The sequence below is a fragment of the Drosophila miranda genome, chromosome 3, assembly GCF_003369915.1.
Source record: "Drosophila miranda strain MSH22 chromosome 3, D.miranda_PacBio2.1, whole genome shotgun sequence".
In the NCBI taxonomy this organism is placed as follows: domain Eukaryota; kingdom Metazoa; phylum Arthropoda; class Insecta; order Diptera; family Drosophilidae; genus Drosophila; species Drosophila miranda.
The window spans coordinates 14,056,735-14,073,778 of NC_046676.1; the positions used below are offsets into that span (position 1 = coordinate 14,056,735).

Genomic DNA, 17,044 nt, shown 5'->3' on the forward strand with positions numbered 1-17,044 from the left:
AGAACCTGCAATAATCCCATTCTCTTGTGTCCTCCCGCTACTCAGGGTGAACTGGAGCAACAACTGCTGCAAGCGAATCCCATACTGGAGGCCTTTGGCAATGCCAAGACCGTCAAGAACGATAATTCATCGCGTTTCGTAAGTCACACACACACACACACGTTTCGATAGAGACTCTTCCAGTAATCCTTGTATTTGTGATCCTTTTTGTGCAGGGCAAATTCATACGGATCAATTTCGATGCCTCTGGTTTCATCTCGGGCGCCAACATCGAGACGTACCTGCTGGAGAAGTCGCGGGCCATCCGCCAAGCCAAGGACGAACGTACATTCCACATCTTCTATCAGTTGCTGGCGGGCGCCTCGCCGGAGCAGCGCGAGAAGTTCATACTCGATGATGTCAAGTCGTATGCATTCCTGTCGAACGGCAGCCTGCCAGTGCCCGGTGTGGATGACTATGCCGAGTTCCAGGCCACCGTCAAGTCGATGAACATCATGGGCATGACCTCGGAGGACTTCAACTTGATATTCCGTATCGTGAGCGCCGTCCTGCTGTTCGGAAGCATGAAGTTCCGGCAGGAGCGCAACAACGACCAGGCCACGCTACCCGACAACACAGTGGCCCAGAAGATTGCCCATTTGCTCGGCCTGAGTGTGACGGACATGTCGCGGGCCTTCCTCACGCCGCGCATCAAGGTGGGCCGCGACTTTGTCACCAAGGCCCAGACCAAGGAGCAGGTGGAGTTCGCTGTGGAGGCCATTGCCAAGGCCTGCTACGAGCGGATGTTCAAGTGGCTGGTGAATCGCATCAATCGGTCGCTGGACCGCACCAAGCGGCAGGGGGCCTCCTTCATCGGCATCCTCGACATGGCTGGCTTCGAGATTTTCGAGCTCAACTCGTTCGAGCAGCTGTGCATCAACTACACGAAGCTGCAGCAGCTCTTCAACCACACCATGATCATCCTGGAGCAGGAGGAGTACCAGCGCGAGGGCATCGAGTGGAAGTTCATTGATTTTGGGCTCGATCTGCAGCCCAGCATTGACCTGATCGACAAACCGGGCGGCATCATGGCCCTGCTCGACGAGGAGTGCTGGTTCCCCAAGGCCACCGACAAGACGTTTGTCGACAAGCTCGTCTCGGCCCACTCGATGCATCCGAAGTTCATGAAGACCGACTTCCGGGGCGTGGCCGATTTTGCCATCGTCCACTATGCCGGACGGGTGGACTACTCGGCGACCAAGTGGCTGATGAAGAACATGGATCCGCTGAACGAGAACATTGTGTCGCTGCTGCAGGGCTCGCAGGATCCGTTTGTGGTGAACATCTGGAAGGATGCGGAGATCGTTGGCATGGCACAGCAGGCCCTGACCGACACCACGTTCGGGGCACGCACCCGCAAGGGCATGTTCCGCACCGTGTCCCACCTATACAAGGAGCAGCTGGCGAAGCTGATGGACACGCTGCGCAACACGAATCCCAATTTTGTGCGCTGTATCATACCGAACCACGAGAAGCGGGCCGGCAAGATCGATGCCCCCCTGGTGCTCGACCAGTTGCGTTGCAACGGCGTCCTCGAGGGCATACGCATCTGTCGCCAAGGCTTTCCCAATCGCATACCCTTCCAGGAGTTCCGCCAGCGGTACGAGCTGCTCACTCCGAACGTCATCGCCAAGGGCTTCATGGACGGCAAGAAGGCCTGCGAGAGGATGATCCAGGCGCTGGAACTCGACTCGAATCTGTATCGAGTCGGTCAGTCGAAGATCTTCTTCCGCGCGGGCGTCCTCGCCCATCTCGAGGAGGAGCGTGACTTCAAGATCTCCGACCTAATCGTGAACTTCCAGGCGTTCTGTCGCGGCTTCCTCGCCCGCCGCAACTACCAGAAGCGGCTCCAGCGCAACTGCGCCGCCTACCTCAAGCTCCGCAACTGGCAGTGGTGGCGCCTCTACACGAAGGTTAAGCCCCTGCTGGAGGTCACCAAGCAGGAGGAGAAGCTCGTCCAGAAGGAGGATGAGCTGAAGCAGGTGCGCGAGAAGCTCGACACGCTGGCCAAGAACACCCAGGAGTACGAGCGCAAGTACCAGCAGGCGCTGGTGGAGAAAACCAGGCTCGCCGAACATCTGCAGGCCGAGACTGAGCTGTGCGACGAGGCGGAGGAGTCGCGCTCGCGTCTGATGGCTCGCAAACAAGAGCTGGAGGACATCATGCAGGAGCTGGAGACGCGCGTCGAGGAGGAGGAGGAGCGTGTATTGGCCCTGGGCGGTGAGAAGAAAAAGCTGGAGCTGCACATCCAGGACCTCGAGGAGCAGCTGGAGGAGGAGGAGGCCGCGCGCCAGAAGCTGCAGCTGGAGAAGGTCCAGTTGGACGGGAAGATCAAGAAGCACGAGGAGGATCTCGTGTAACGTGTCATCTACGCACGTCTGTGTATATAAATCCTGCCAGGCTAGCTGTCATTCAGCGAAGGGAAGCACACGCTTTGGGTTTCCGGCCTCTGCTCGTCGGCTATTGGAGTGATGTTCTTGCCCCCCTCCTGCTGGTGGCCTATACGCATTATACCGCGAATGAAGTAGCGTGTCACGACGAAAATGCTTAACCGGGAGACACTGTTTATCCCTGAATAGAATTGTGGATGTGTGCTGGAAAGGTATCTCAACTCCGCCTCTGGTGTTGTCGAGGTCGTGTCGCCCACCCTACCATGGCCATTCCAAACCGTTCGATTTAATGACGGAATGGCCCCTTTGTCCGGGGCGTCCTACATGGGGAATTTGCCAGCGAAAGCAAAGCGGTAGATTAATACATTATAAAGTTTATTCACCTACTGGCTAAAACACTAACATTACCCGCAAATACCATAATATAATCACCCACATTAAAAGAGTAGCTAAATGAAATATATGTATAAAAATTCCTACAAATACTTGGCTATGTGTCATACAAACGATATACTAAATAAGTCCGAAATGGACAAACTAACTTGCTTGCTGACTCCGTAATGCTACGAAACCAATTCGAGTGGGCACTTCTCCCTCTCACTCACCGACCGGCCCTAGTTCCCTTGTTTCAAGTTGTATTTATTAATAATAGAATTTAAGTCCACTCATACCTTTTCTCCAGTTTATGGCTCCATCGGCGAAAGCGCTTTCCTCGATGAATACCTAAAGCTGCTGTGGTGGAAGAACACTTAAATGGGCACAAGGTTGGGGGAAATCATATTTGCAGATCGGCGAGAGTCACGAGAAGCCACTACCGGAATCAAATCTAAATCTCTCCTAATTAGCTCCGCACAGAAATCATAATTAATTACACATTTACAAACACGAATACAATTACTCCGTCAATCCGTTGCTTCCTCTTTTTTTTCTATTCTCTTTCTCCCAACTGTTATCTATGTTTCCTTTCCACCTCCTGGGCGAACGGGAACAACTCAAATTCTTTCCCCTGCTTCTGCAGGTGAAAGGTACGCGAAAGCAAAGAAAAAGGCCAAACGGCCAATCTCCGACGGTGCTAGATTAACACTTTCTCTCCGCCGCTCTGCTCGCGACCAAGGGACGGGCCCTCCTTATCTGCCGCGTCGCGCTCGACTACTAAAGTGCCGACGCCAACGCCTCGGGAAGCTAGCCGCTTGGGGGACCGAGCGTTCCCCAAATGTCTTCTCCCTCTGCTTCCACGCTCGCTTCTCCGATGGCTGAGCGCTTTCCAGATAATCCCAAAGGTTTAAACGCCACTTTGTTAGGCTTGCGGCTGTTGTTGTTTGCTGGCTGGCTTCCTTGGACGATCGAATCCGCACTGATTAACTCGATTTACTAAGCGCCAAGACTACAAATGGGACAACTCTTTATTCTCCTTTAGCCCTTATCTTCTCTTCCCGCAGCACTTACCCCAACCGGACTCAGCGCTATACGGCTTCTGACGACTGAATAGCCCACTCGCCTTCAACCAAGAATCTCGCAGTCGAATCTTGGATTTAGATATTTAGATTCCCTAGAGTTTTTCTCTTCACTAAATTCTTGGTTTTCCTTTCCGTCGGACCGATACGCAACCGACTCAATTGACTTTCACGAGGGAATAGCCGATAGGGACGCCAACGTTCTGGCGGCAAATCCTCTAACAGGTCCCTGGATGCATTTTCAACAGAGATAGCCTGACGTTTTGACCTGTTACCGTCTTTTTGGTTTTCCCTTGACCTGTCGTTCGCCTGCCACTCTGAGCACTAGATGGCGCCACAAAAAACTCAGCATTCCCTGCTACAAGCGCTACAAAAGCCCCCCCGAAAGATCAGGCTTGGGGGTTACACTCCCAAGAATGATAACAGGACAGCTTGAAGCAGTTGGTTTACTGACAAAGATCTTTCGCGTGAAACCGTCCTACGTAACGACCCTGCAAATCCTCTAACTCATAGTAGGCCTGCCCTATCTTCTTTTTGACCCTGGCCTTCAGAAAGGCCGGACCCAACTTCGCGCTGTACCCTGACTGAAAATTGCTCTGCCTGAAATTTCTTCGGAACACCTCCTGGCCGACATTGTAGGATATGTCTCTCGACCGTAAGTTATACTGCCGTCCATTCTTATCGTTCTGTTTTTTCATGACTTCTAGAGCCTTGCTTCGAACCAAGTCTAATGAATCCTCCCGCGAGAAAACTGCTGACCTGTCGTCCATCACCCGCAATGCTCTCAGAAGCTTGTATGTTGCCCCGGAAGTGATGAAATGCTGTCCGAACACCATATAATAAGGAGTTGCATTCAGACTTGCATGCACCGCCGAACGCAATGCGCAGCAAATGCTGCTGAGGTGCTCGTCCCAGTCCTTCTGATCCTCGCGCACATAAGATCGGATTGCTGCAATCACCGAGCGATTTACACGTTCGGAAGCATTAGCTTGGGGTGCGTACAGGGCCGTGAGAGTGTGCGAAACTTTATATTCCCGGAGTAGCTTTTGGAATGCCTCAGACTTAAATTGTGTGCCATTGTCGGATACTATTGTCTCCGGAACCCCGAAAGCATGAAAAAGATCTTGCTGCATGTATTTGACTACCACGTCCGCGGTCAACTTCTTCACTGCCTTAAGAAACACATATTTAGAATAGTGATCGAGGACGATAAAGATGCCTATATGTCCACTTCTTGAACGGGGATATGGCCCCAGGAAATCTACATATAATTTCTGGAAGAAACGTTGTGACTCGGGCGCAATTCCAATCTTCGGTCTCTGGATTGTATTGGGGGCCTTGGTAGTCTTGCAGACATCACAAGCCTGGATATACTTCTTCACATCGGCAACCAAACCAGGCCAGTAATAATACCGCCGTATCCTTTCTAGGGTTTTGTGAATGCCTCCATGGGAAGCCAGTGAATTGTCGTGCGCGTTACGCAAAACGTCAACCACTAACCCTTGAGGAATCCAGAGTTTCCAAATGAGCACATCATGTAGCACCTCTCCTGTTGCGTGATCTGACCTACGATACAACAAGTTATCTACAATTTTGAGATCTGGCAACTTATCAATATTGGCCCTAACCCTTTCTACGATCTCCACGTAATCTTCTGCCTTGAATTCTGGCGATTCCAAATCCACCAACAACCCATTGCTCGCGTCTAGAGTCGCCACTTCCTCCTCATTTACGCGAGAAAGAGCATCCGGAACCACATTAAGCCTGCCGCTACGATGCTCGATTTTAAACGAGAAACTCTGCAGCTTTAATGCCCATCGGGCTAGACGTGAGTGTAAGTCAGTTTGTGACATGAGCCACTTTAAAGAGGCGTGATCAGTGATTACAGTAAATTCATGCCCCTCGATATAAGCTCTGAACCTATTTATGCAAACTATTGCGGCCAGACATTCTTGTTCGGTGACCGAATAATTCTTTTGGGCTTTGTTGAGTTTTTTCGATACAAACGCAATCGGATATTCGTCCCCCTCCGGCGTCTTCTGCACCAGCACTCCCCCAACGCCTGTCTTGCTAGCGTCGCAGTGAACATAGAATGGTTTGCTAAAATCAGGACTACGCAAAACTGGCGCTGAGCAAAGCATCTCCTTCAACTTTTCAAAAGCCTCCTGACCCTCTGGAGTCATTGAAAATTTCTGTCTGGGTTTGAGCAAGTCCGTGAGAGGCGCGGCTACCGATGCGAAGTTGCTTATAAACTTCCTGTACCAGCCTACCATACCTAGGAAGCGACGCAGAGACTTTAGGGATTTTGGCAAAGGAAAATCGGACATGGCCGAAATCTTATCCGGATCTGTACGAATCACCCCTTCGCCTACTATATGCCCCAAATACCGCACTGACTTCATGCAAAACTTGCTTTTCTCCACATTCAGCGTTAACCCTGCCGCTTTAATGTAACTTGCCACTTCACTCAACACCCTCCGATGTGACTCGAAACTGTCCGACACAATCAAAAGGTCGTCCAGGTACACAAAAACTTCATTTCTTAAACTGGCCGGAATTACCTTGTCCATCAACCTTGTCATGGTCTGCGAAGCATTAGTGAGACCAAAAGGCATTACCTTATACTGGTAGAGAGGTTTCCCCGGAACCGTGAACGCTGTTTTATCGCGTGAGCTCGGCTCTAAGGGAACTTGCCAATAGGCATCCTTAAGATCCAGGCTCGAAATAAACAACGCCTTAGGAAGACGTCCTAGAATCCCATCAATTTGTGGTAACGGATACGCGTCTTTTTTGGTCACCGCGTTAACTTTCCTACTATCTAAACATAGCCTCACCTTTCCTGGCTTCTGCACCAATACTACCGGTGATGACCACGCACTATCGGATTCCTCTATCACCCCTAAGCTGAGCATCCGATCTATCTCCGCATATAACAATTTCTCTACCGCAGGAGATACAGGGAAGTGTCTCTGCTTCACGGCTTTTGCATCACCTACATCAATTGAATGCGAAAGCAGAGCCGTCTTTCCTAGACCGGAAACGGAAAACGAAGGAAATAAATTGATGGTCGCTTGCAACTGGTCCATTTCCCCTCGGCTGAGGTTCTGCGGTTCATGAACTATCTCTGCCAGCGACATGCTGGGTGGTAATAAATCGAAACTTGACCAAAAGTCGATCCCTAAATACAAGTCCTGGCTGAGCGATGGAATAATGTGCAGCTCAAGGTCCTTCACTGCACCCTTATACTGCACCGGTGTCCGCAGTCGTCCCACTACCTCTTGCCTCCGTCCATCCGCAGTGGAAGCATTTACAACTCCTCTCTTAAAAGGAATTCGGCTTTGGATTACGCGTTCTGCTAACTTTCCGCCTATAACACTCATAGCTGCTCCGGTGTCCAATAGACCAAGGACCGTTTGATCCAACAGGCGAACTTCCGCATATGGACGCTTGTCCTTCTGCTTGTAACGAATGCAATTTATCGCTTTCGCCGCCTGCCGGAACGCTCTCATCCTTCTTGCACTCCTTGTGAGGGACTTATTACTGGGTTGGTCGTTGGTGAAAAGCGAATGGGATCTGGCATGGACTAGTTGTGGCCAGACTAAAGCTTGGTGTATGTCGGATTCTGATTTCTCAGACGGAAGCTGGGCGGTAGTTTTAAGTATCCCTACTGGGATTTCGCCTCTGCACTCGACTGCTTGCGCTGAACACTGACCGGCTGGCGAGGCTGGGTGTTCACTTTGCCGTTTTTTTGGCATTTGCTACACGACGGCTTATATTTATTAGGTGCTCCGCACCCAAAGCAAAAAATTTTCCTTTTGCTATCGCAATCGTGGTAGCGATGCCCCTCCTTTCGGCAGTTCCAGCAAATCAGTGCCATGGCTGCCACCTCGTCCTCTTCTTCTACATCCGAGAATTCGGAGGCCTCCTCTAATTGGGCTTCCTCTACCAATTCCGCAACCTGTTTCCGGAAAGGAATCAATTTCTGGTACCCATGACTCCGCCTAACGTCGTCGAGAAAACCCTCCCTTCTACGACAGACTTCTCTCAAGCGTTCTACGGAGTCGATTTGGACATTCAGGAGCTCATGTCTAATTTCAGGTCGCAAATTGCGCCGTAAGGTTTCCACAATCGCTTTCTCTGACATGGGAGTTTCCAAATCATCCATCAGCTGTATCAGGGCGTCGTGGAAGGAATCGAAATTTTCTTTTTCTTTTTGCTTCCTGTCCCTTATCGCTTCTCTGATATCCACATCGGTTCGAGAATCCCTAAACTGCTTTCTTAGAGCTTGGCATAACCGGTCCCATCTCATCGATCCTGAAGTCTTGTGGTAACGCCAATAAAAATCTCTGGCCTTTCCGTCAAAAAGCAGACTGGCTTTACTGCACAGAACTGGAAAATTTCCTTCGAGAGTCTGATGCGTCAAAGCCTCTACCCTATAGAGAAAATTATCAATGCTCAATCCTTCTTGGGTACCATTAAAACGTAATTTCCAACTATTGAGGATATGGGCGACTTTGTCCGGTCGCTGACTCAGATCTGAGACTGCACTGCTTGGACGGTCGTAGCTCGGAAACTGTGCTGAATACTGACTATTCAGTCCCTGTCGGAATGTATCCTCCCCTTCTCTGTCCCTATTTTGTTGGACCGGATTATCCGCTTCCCCACGTCTATTCCCTTGAGGAATGCTATTGCCAGTCTCTTGGAAATGTGCTGCTATGCTGGACTGAATGATTTGAGCCATTTTGTCCGTGAGCTGGGCTACCACCTCGTTTTGCATCGTGCTGATGGCCTGTGTAACCATGCTACTAACTCTTTCCGCGGTTATGGCTGCTGCATCGTTTTGCTTGGCCTGGGACCTGGTATTATGAGGAGTACTTCTATCGACGCATAGCGTCTTGCATGTGGGACAGGTAGTATGGGTCTTGACATGTGACTCAATACAAGTTTTGTGAAACTCGTGGCTGCACTTTGTTTTCAATGTAGGAGCCGAAGCCAAAGTTTTCCCACACAACTGGCATTTTGGCGCCGGAGCCGGTTCAGGCTCGTTATCGGGGTTCTCCATTGTAAAAAAATAAATCAAACTTAATTGCTAACTGTCCTGACAAAAATATGTCCCACAAAAACTACACGACAAAACATAAACACTTACTTATCAAACGCAGACAAAACCAAAGTTAAAAATGTGTTAATAGTAAAACTAAATTAAGTATTCTGGTTAAAAGTCAGATAACTTATGCTAGCAAACCTAAGATGACCTAAAAATTCAAAAATAATAAGTAATTGTACGTGAACTCAAATTGCAAAGAGAACTGATTCCTCGTGTTATAATTCATAGCTTCCAACGTTGCCAACTTAGGGTCAATGGCCCAGCAAACGGCACAGCTGTTCTCAAGTCTCGCTTCCCTTGTACAGCGAGAGAGCTAGCAAATCAACAGCCCTACCAAATAACACACATGGAATGTAAACCACAAGAATAGAACGCAAAGAATATGATACGATAAAATAAAGTCATAAAAATGTTTGCCTTACGCATAGCTAATCCCCATGCGAAACGGACCCTATGCTAATTGAGACCCCAATTCCTAAGCACAAAAGAAAATGAAAAGAATGTGTACGCGCGCAGACGCCTTGCACTTGTCGCTGTCTAATCAAAACCAACAACAACTGCAGGCGCGAGCCGTGGCCAGCTGCTGCTTTGATTCGCGCCGCTGTCGTCCAAACATCTCGGCTCGGCACTCTACACTTGCAATGAGCATGCTGCTTCTGATTTCACTCGTGGCCAACGGAATTCTATAATCAAGATTAATCCGAGTATGTCCAACGCGCTAAAGCTCATCAGCAGCAATGTCTAAGCCTTCCGCACAGTCCTTCAGCCGTGGGCAGGGTTCCGTAAGTAAACGAGATTCCCTCTGCAGTCCTATGCGCCCGAAAGACCATGTTTAAGACTCCTGCCTCAGAAAAAGTAGGGTATTATTAAGATCGATGCACTTTTCGAAACGCTCCTCAGACGTGGCCGGATGAAAAGTCAAAACTTCTGCTTCCGTTTTCCGAATCGTCTGACAAGCCCTCTACTTGGTGTTGAGAAAAGAAGATATTCTTGAGCAATGACCACTTTCAGAGAAACAATTTTGGTCAATGCCGTCTATGCTGAATCGGGAAGTTTTAAAGACAAAAAAAAAGGATGTCACAGTGTTGATGGTGTCACACCTGAAAAGGTGTGGCTACACGTTGGGCGCCAATTTTTAGTTATAATACTATATCTATGATTCATAAATGTAACGTGTCATCTACGCACGTCTGTGTATATAAATCCTGCCAGGCTAGCTGTCATTCAGCGAAGGGAAGCACACGCTTTGGGTTTCCGGCCTCTGCTCGTCGGCTATTGGAGTGATGTTCTTGCCCCCCTCCTGCTGGTGGCCTATACGCATTATACCGCGAATGAAGTAGCGTGTCACGACGAAAATGCTTAACCGGGAGACACTGTTTATCCCTGAATAGAATTGTGGATGTGTGCTGGAAAGGTATCTCAACTCCGCCTCTGGTGTTGTCGAGGTCGTGTCGCCCCCCCTACCATGGCCATTCCAAACCGTTCGATTTAATGACGGAATGGCCCCTTTGTCCGGGGCGTCCTACATGGGGAATTTGCCAGCGAAAGCAAAGCGGTAGATTAATACATTATAAAGTTTATTCACCTACTGGCTAAAACACTAACATTACCCGCAAATACCATAATATAATCACCCACATTAAAAGAGTAGCTAAATGAAATATATGTATAAAAATTCCTACAAATACTTGGCTATGTGTCATACAAACGATATACTAAATAAGTCCGAAATGGACAAACTAACTTGCTTGCTGACTCCGTAATGCTACGAAACCAATTCGAGTGGGCACTTCTCCCTCTCACTCACCGACCGGCCCTAGTTCCCTTGTTTCAAGTTGTATTTATTAATAATAGAATTTAAGTCCACTCATACCTTTTCTCCAGTTTATGGCTCCATCGGCGAAAGCGCTTTCCTCGATGAATACCTAAAGCTGCTGTGGTGGAAGAACACTTAAATGGGCACAAGGTTGGGGGAAATCATATTTGCAGATCGGCGAGAGTCACGAGAAGCCACTACCGGAATCAAATCTAAATCTCTCCTAATTAGCTCCGCACAGAAATCATAATTAATTACACATTTACAAACACGAATACAATTACTCCGTCAATCCGTTGCTTCCTCTTTTTTTTCTATTCTCTTTCTCCCAACTGTTATCTATGTTTCCTTTCCACCTCCTGGGCGAACGGGAACAACTCAAATTCTTTCCCCTGCTTCTGCAGGTGAAAGGTACGCGAAAGCAAAGAAAAAGGCCAAACGGCCAATCTCCGACGGTGCTAGATTAACACTTTCTCTCCGCCGCTCTGCTCGCGACCAAGGGACGGGCCCTCCTTATCTGCCGCGTCGCGCTCGACTACTAAAGTGCCGACGCCAACGCCTCGGGAAGCTAGCCGCTTGGGGGGACCGAGCGTTCCCCAAATGTCTTCTCCCTCTGCTTCCACGCTCGCTTCTCCGATGGCTGAGCGCTTTCCAGATAATCCCAAAGGTTTAAACGCCACTTTGTTAGGCTTGCGGCTGTTGTTGTTTGCTGGCTGGCTTCCTTGGACGATCGAATCCGCACTGATTAACTCGATTTACTAAGCGCCAAGACTACAAATGGGACAACTCTTTATTCTCCTTTAGCCCTTATCTTCTCTTCCCGCAGCACTTACCCCAACCGGACTCAGCGCTATACGGCTTCTGACGACTGAATAGCCCACTCGCCTTCAACCAAGAATCTCGCAGTCGAATCTTGGATTTAGATATTTAGATTCCCTAGAGTTTTTCTCTTCACTAAATTCTTGGTTTTCCTTTCCGTCGGACCGATACGCAACCGACTCAATTGACTTTCACGAGGGAATAGCCGATAGGGACGCCAACGTTCTGGCGGCAAATCCTCTAACAGGTCCCTGGATGCATTTTCAACAGAGATAGCCTGACGTTTTGACCTGTTACCGTCTTTTTGGTTTTCCCTTGACCTGTCGTTCGCCTGCCACTCTGAGCACTAGATGGCGCCACAAAAAACTCAGCATTCCCTGCTACAAGCGCTACACTCGCCCTCACCGACGACCAGAACCAAAAGCTGCTCAAGGAGAAGAAGCTGCTCGAAGAGCGGGCCAACGATCTCTCCCAGACGCTCGCCGAGGAGGAGGAGAAGGCCAAGCACCTGGCCAAACTGAAGGCCAAGCACGAGGCCACCATCGCCGAGCTCGAGGAGCGCATGCACAAGGATCAGCAGCAGCGCCAGGAGACGGACCGCACCAAGCGAAAGGTGGAAACCGAGGTGGCGGACCTTAGGGAGCAGCTGAATGAGCGACGCACCCAAGTGGAGGAGATGCAGGCGCAGCTGTTGAAGCGCGAGGAGGAGCTCACCCAGACCCTGATGCGCATTGACGAGGAGTCCGCCACCAAGGCCACCGCCCAGAAGGCCCAACGTGAACTCGAATCGCAGCTCGCCGAGATCCAGGAGGATCTCGAGGCCGAGAAGGCGGCCCGCGCCAAGGCCGAGAAGGTGCGACGCGACCTCAGCGAGGAGCTCAAAGCACTCAAGAACGAGCTTCTCGACTCCCTGGACACCACGGCCGCCCAACAAGAGCTGCGCTCCAAGCGCGAACAGGAGCTGGCCACGCTGAAGAAGTCGCTGGAGGAAGAGGGTGTGAACCACGAGGGCGTCCTGGCCGAAATGCGGCACAAGCACTCGCAGGAGCTGAACGGCATCAACGATCAGTTGGAGAACCTGCGCAAGGCCAAGTCCGTGCTGGAGAAGGCCAAGGGTACGCTGGAGGCGGAGAACGCCGATCTGGCCACCGAATTGCGCAGCGTCAACAGCTCCCGGCAGGAGATCGAACGACGCAAGCAGGCCGAATCCCAAATCGCAGAGCTTCAGGTGAGTGACGAAAGCAGAAGGTGGCCGAACGATCTCTATTCTGATTCTGTTTGCAGGTGAAACTGGCCGAGATCGAACGCGCACGATCGGAATTGCAGGAGAAGTGCACAAAGCTGCAGCAGGAGGCGGAGAATATCACCAATCAGCTGGAGGAGGCCGAGCTGAAGGCATCGGCAGCCGTCAAGTCGGCCAGCAATATGGAGTCGCAGCTGACGGAAGCGCAGCAGCAGCTGGAGGAGGAGACACGCCAGAAACTGGGCCTCAGCTCCAAGCTGCGCCAGATCGAGTCCGAGAAGGAGGCGCTGCAGGAGCAGCTCGAGGAGGATGAGGAGGCCAAGCGTAACTTTGAGCGCAAACTGGCCGAGGTCACCGGCCAGATGCAGGAGATCAAGAAGAAGGCTGAGGAGGATGCCGACCTGGCCAAGGAGCTGGAGGAGGGCAAGAAGCGGCTCAACAAGGAGATCGAGGTGTTGGAGCGACAGGTGAAGGAGCTGATTGCCCAGAACGATCGCCTGGACAAGAGCAAAAAGAAGATCCAATCGGAGCTGGAGGATGCCACCATCGAGCTGGAGACGCAACGCACGAAGGTAGGTCCCTGGCCCTCGTCATATTCCTTGAAGGACTCCCTTTGCTAATCCCCAATCCCAATCCCAATCCCTCATAGGTGCTCGAGTTGGAGAAGAAGCAGAAGAACTTCGACAAGACCCTCGCCGAGGAGAAAGCCATATCAGAGCAGATCGCCCAGGAACGCGACACTGCAGAGCGGGAGGCGCGCGAGAAGGAGACCAAGGTGCTGTCGGTGTCCCGCGAGCTGGACGAGGCCTTCGACAAGATCGAAGATCTCGAGAACAAGCGCAAGACACTCCAGAACGAGCTAGACGACCTGGCCAACTCCCAAGGCACCGCCGACAAGAACGTCCACGAGCTTGAGAAGGCCAAGCGCGCCCTGGAGTCGCAGCTGGCCGAGCTGAAAGCACAAAACGAGGAGCTCGAGGACGACCTCCAGCTGACGGAGGATGCCAAGCTGCGTCTCGAGGTCAATATGCAGGCCCTGCGCTCCCAGTTTGAGCGCGACCTGCTGGCCAAGGAGGAGGGGGCGGAGGAGAAGCGGCGAGGACTGGTCAAGCAATTGCGCGATCTGGAAGCGGAGCTCGATGAGGAGCGCAAGCAGCGAACGGCCGCCGTGGCATCGAAGAAGAAGCTGGAGGGCGACCTCAAGGAGATCGAGACCACGATGGAGATGCATAACAAGGTGAAGGAGGATGCCCTGAAGCACGCCAAAAAGCTGCAAGCACAAGTCAAGGATGCGCTTCGCGACGCCGAGGAGGCCAAGGCGGCCAAGGAGGAGCTGCAGGCGCAGAGCAAGGAGGCCGAGCGCAAGGTCAAGGCCTTGGAGGCAGAAGTATTACAGCTGACCGAGGATTTGGCCAGCTCGGAGCGGGCCCGACGGGCGGCCGAAACGGAGCGCGACGAGCTTGCCGAGGAGATTGCCAACAGTTCCAGCAAGGGATCGCTGATGGTCGACGAGAAGCGGCGACTGGAGGCCCGCATTGCCACACTCGAGGAGGAGCTGGAGGAGGAGCAGTCCATTTCGGAGGTTCTGCTCGACCGCAGCCGCAAGGCGCAGCTGCAGATCGAGCAGCTGACCACCGAGCTAGCCAACGAGAAGTCCAACTCGCAGAAGAACGAGAATGGACGCGCCCTGCTCGAGCGCCAGAACAAGGAGCTGAAGGCCAAGCTGGCCGAGATTGAGACGGCACAACGTACCAAGGTGAAGGCCACCATCGCCACGCTCGAGGCCAAAATCGCCAATCTGGAGGAGCAGCTGGAGAGCGAGGGCAAGGAGCGACTGCTGCAGCAGAAGGCCAACCGCAAGATGGACAAGAAGATCAAGGAGCTGACGATGAACATCGAAGACGAGCGGAGACATGTCGACCAGCACAAGGAGCAAATGGATAAGGTAAGCAGCCCGACCGTTCCTGACTGTGGGATGGTTATACTAAAGGATTCGTTTTGCTCCCACAGCTGAATAGCCGCATCAAATTGCTCAAGCGCAATCTGGACGAGACGGAGGAGGAACTGCAGAAGGAGAAGACACAGAAGCGCAAGTACCAGCGCGAGTGCGAGGATATGATTGAATCGCAGGAGGCCATGAACCGTGAGATCAACTCACTCAAAACTAAACTACGGTAGGTGCAGATCCCTGTTCGATCAAGGGTTTTGTGACGGAAGGGGGAAGTCTCTAGCGCTATGTCTCTCTTTCGCTCTCTTCCGGGATTCAGATTCTTCCTATATTGTTTTGACATTTTATTGTTTTGGTTTAAGCTCCATCCAAGTGGCCGAGACCGAAAAGGCCAAGGCCTATTCGCCCAAAAAGGATGCCGCACTCATTATGAATTGTGAGGGTCTGCATTAGGTTTCGAATCGTTTCGCTTCTTTCTCGTAGGCGCTGTAAGTGCTGCTGGCCAAGATCCATAGTCAGATCCTCAGACCCAGACCCAGACCCAGACCCAGTGAATGTGAACCAGAAACCAATCCAAACCAAAGAAAACCTAGCAACCACACGTCTGTGTACATCTCTCTGCATGTTAGGAACACACCATCCAGCAAAATCATCCAACAGTGCGAACTAATGCCGTTCAAACTCCTATTTTAAATAGAACTTAGTTCGTGCAACTCCAACCTCTGTTCTGTTATTTTTGTATTCCCCCATGCACTGCACGTCTACCCAGAACCATCCTCTACTATATATTGTAAACCCTGATACTAATCCTGCAACTTGTATGTCTCCCTTTCCTTTAGACGCACCGGCGGCATGGGCCTCAGCTCCAGCCGGCTCACGGGCACACCTTCATCGAAGCGCGGAGGAGGCGGTGGTGGGGGCGGCGGCGGCGGTGACGACAGCTCATCGGTGCAGGATGAATCATTAGATAGCGAGGATTCGGGCAATTGACGCGTTAATTATTAGGTCAAGATCGAGAATAGGACGGAGAAGAGATGAAGAAGAGAAGAGCAAAATAAACGACGTAAACCAACAAAACCAACATTTTATAACGACAAACGAGGGGGAACGTTGTGAGTTGCTGCGGACACCGCAACTCTACGGTTATACCCGATACTAAGTCAGTATAACTCTCCTCCGGCAGACGCCGCTAATATTAAACGACACGACAAAGAGTGCGTGCGAGAGAGACAGAAAATCAGTCTGAGCGTGACGTCGGGCGCTGCGTAGCAACTGAAAATTGATTTCTTGCTTTTGGCTACAAATCTGATCCAGATTCAGCGATCTGATAGATATGGTCATTATCTATGATTCTGCGTTTTTAGTTTTCTCGAATGTGCAATATTGTGGATGCAACAGATTTTCGTCTTTTGTGGGGGCGGAACGGGGTGGGGCGAAATTCTGAGATATACGTTTTATAGTGAGATCTAACAGAAGTGCGGATACCAAATTTGGTTACTCTAGCCTTAATAGTCTCTGAGATTTGTGGATGCCCCAGATTTTCGTCCTTTGCGGGGGCGGAAGGGGGTGTGGCGAAATTTGGACACGAAACGGTCAAGGTCCGATATCACAGGAGTGTGGATACCAAATTTGGTTGCTCTGGCTCTTATAGGTTCTGAGATCCTTGAACTCATATTTTGCAATTGACAAAACCGACCATGAAACCTGTGTGTTAGAGAGAGACAGAGCGAGAAAGAATGAAATTGTTTTCTTGATTCTGGCTATAATCATTATTCGATCTGGTTCAGATTTTGCACTGTAGAAGATATGGTCATCCTCACCGATTCTGCGTTTTTGGTTTTATCGTATCTTTAAAAATGTGGATGCCACAGATTTTCGTCCTTTGTGGGGGCGGAAGTGGGCGGGGCGAAGTTTTGAAATATTTTTGTAGCAGTGACATATCACAGAAGTCTGGATCCAAAACATCGTTGCTCTAGCTCTTATAGTCTTTGAACACTAGGCGCTGAAGGGGACGGACGGACGGACGGACGGACGGACGGACAGACGGACAGACAGACAGGGCTCAATCGACTCGGCTATTGATGCTGATCAAGAATATATATACTTTATGGGGTCGGAAACGATTCCTTCTGGACGTTACACACATCCACTTTTACCACAAATCTAATATACCCCAATACTCATTTTGAGTATCGGGTATAAAAACATAAACAATGAAACAAAAAAAG

The 17,044-nt window shown here is 50.7% G+C and overlaps 1 protein-coding gene across 1 annotated transcript in view; it reads left to right on the top strand.

Moving 5' to 3' along the window:
* LOC117188160 (myosin heavy chain, non-muscle-like) overlaps positions 1 to 17,044 on the top strand; it is a gene marked incomplete at its 5' end in the record, with an annotated part of 23,244 nt that continues 6,200 nt past the window's right edge. The window contains 2 exons of the mRNA XM_033391583.1: positions 1 to 138; positions 216 to 1,952. Of these exons, the coding sequence (XP_033247474.1) occupies positions 1 to 138; positions 216 to 1,952 (1,875 nt within the window). The remainder of the gene's footprint in view (positions 139 to 215; positions 1,953 to 17,044) is intronic.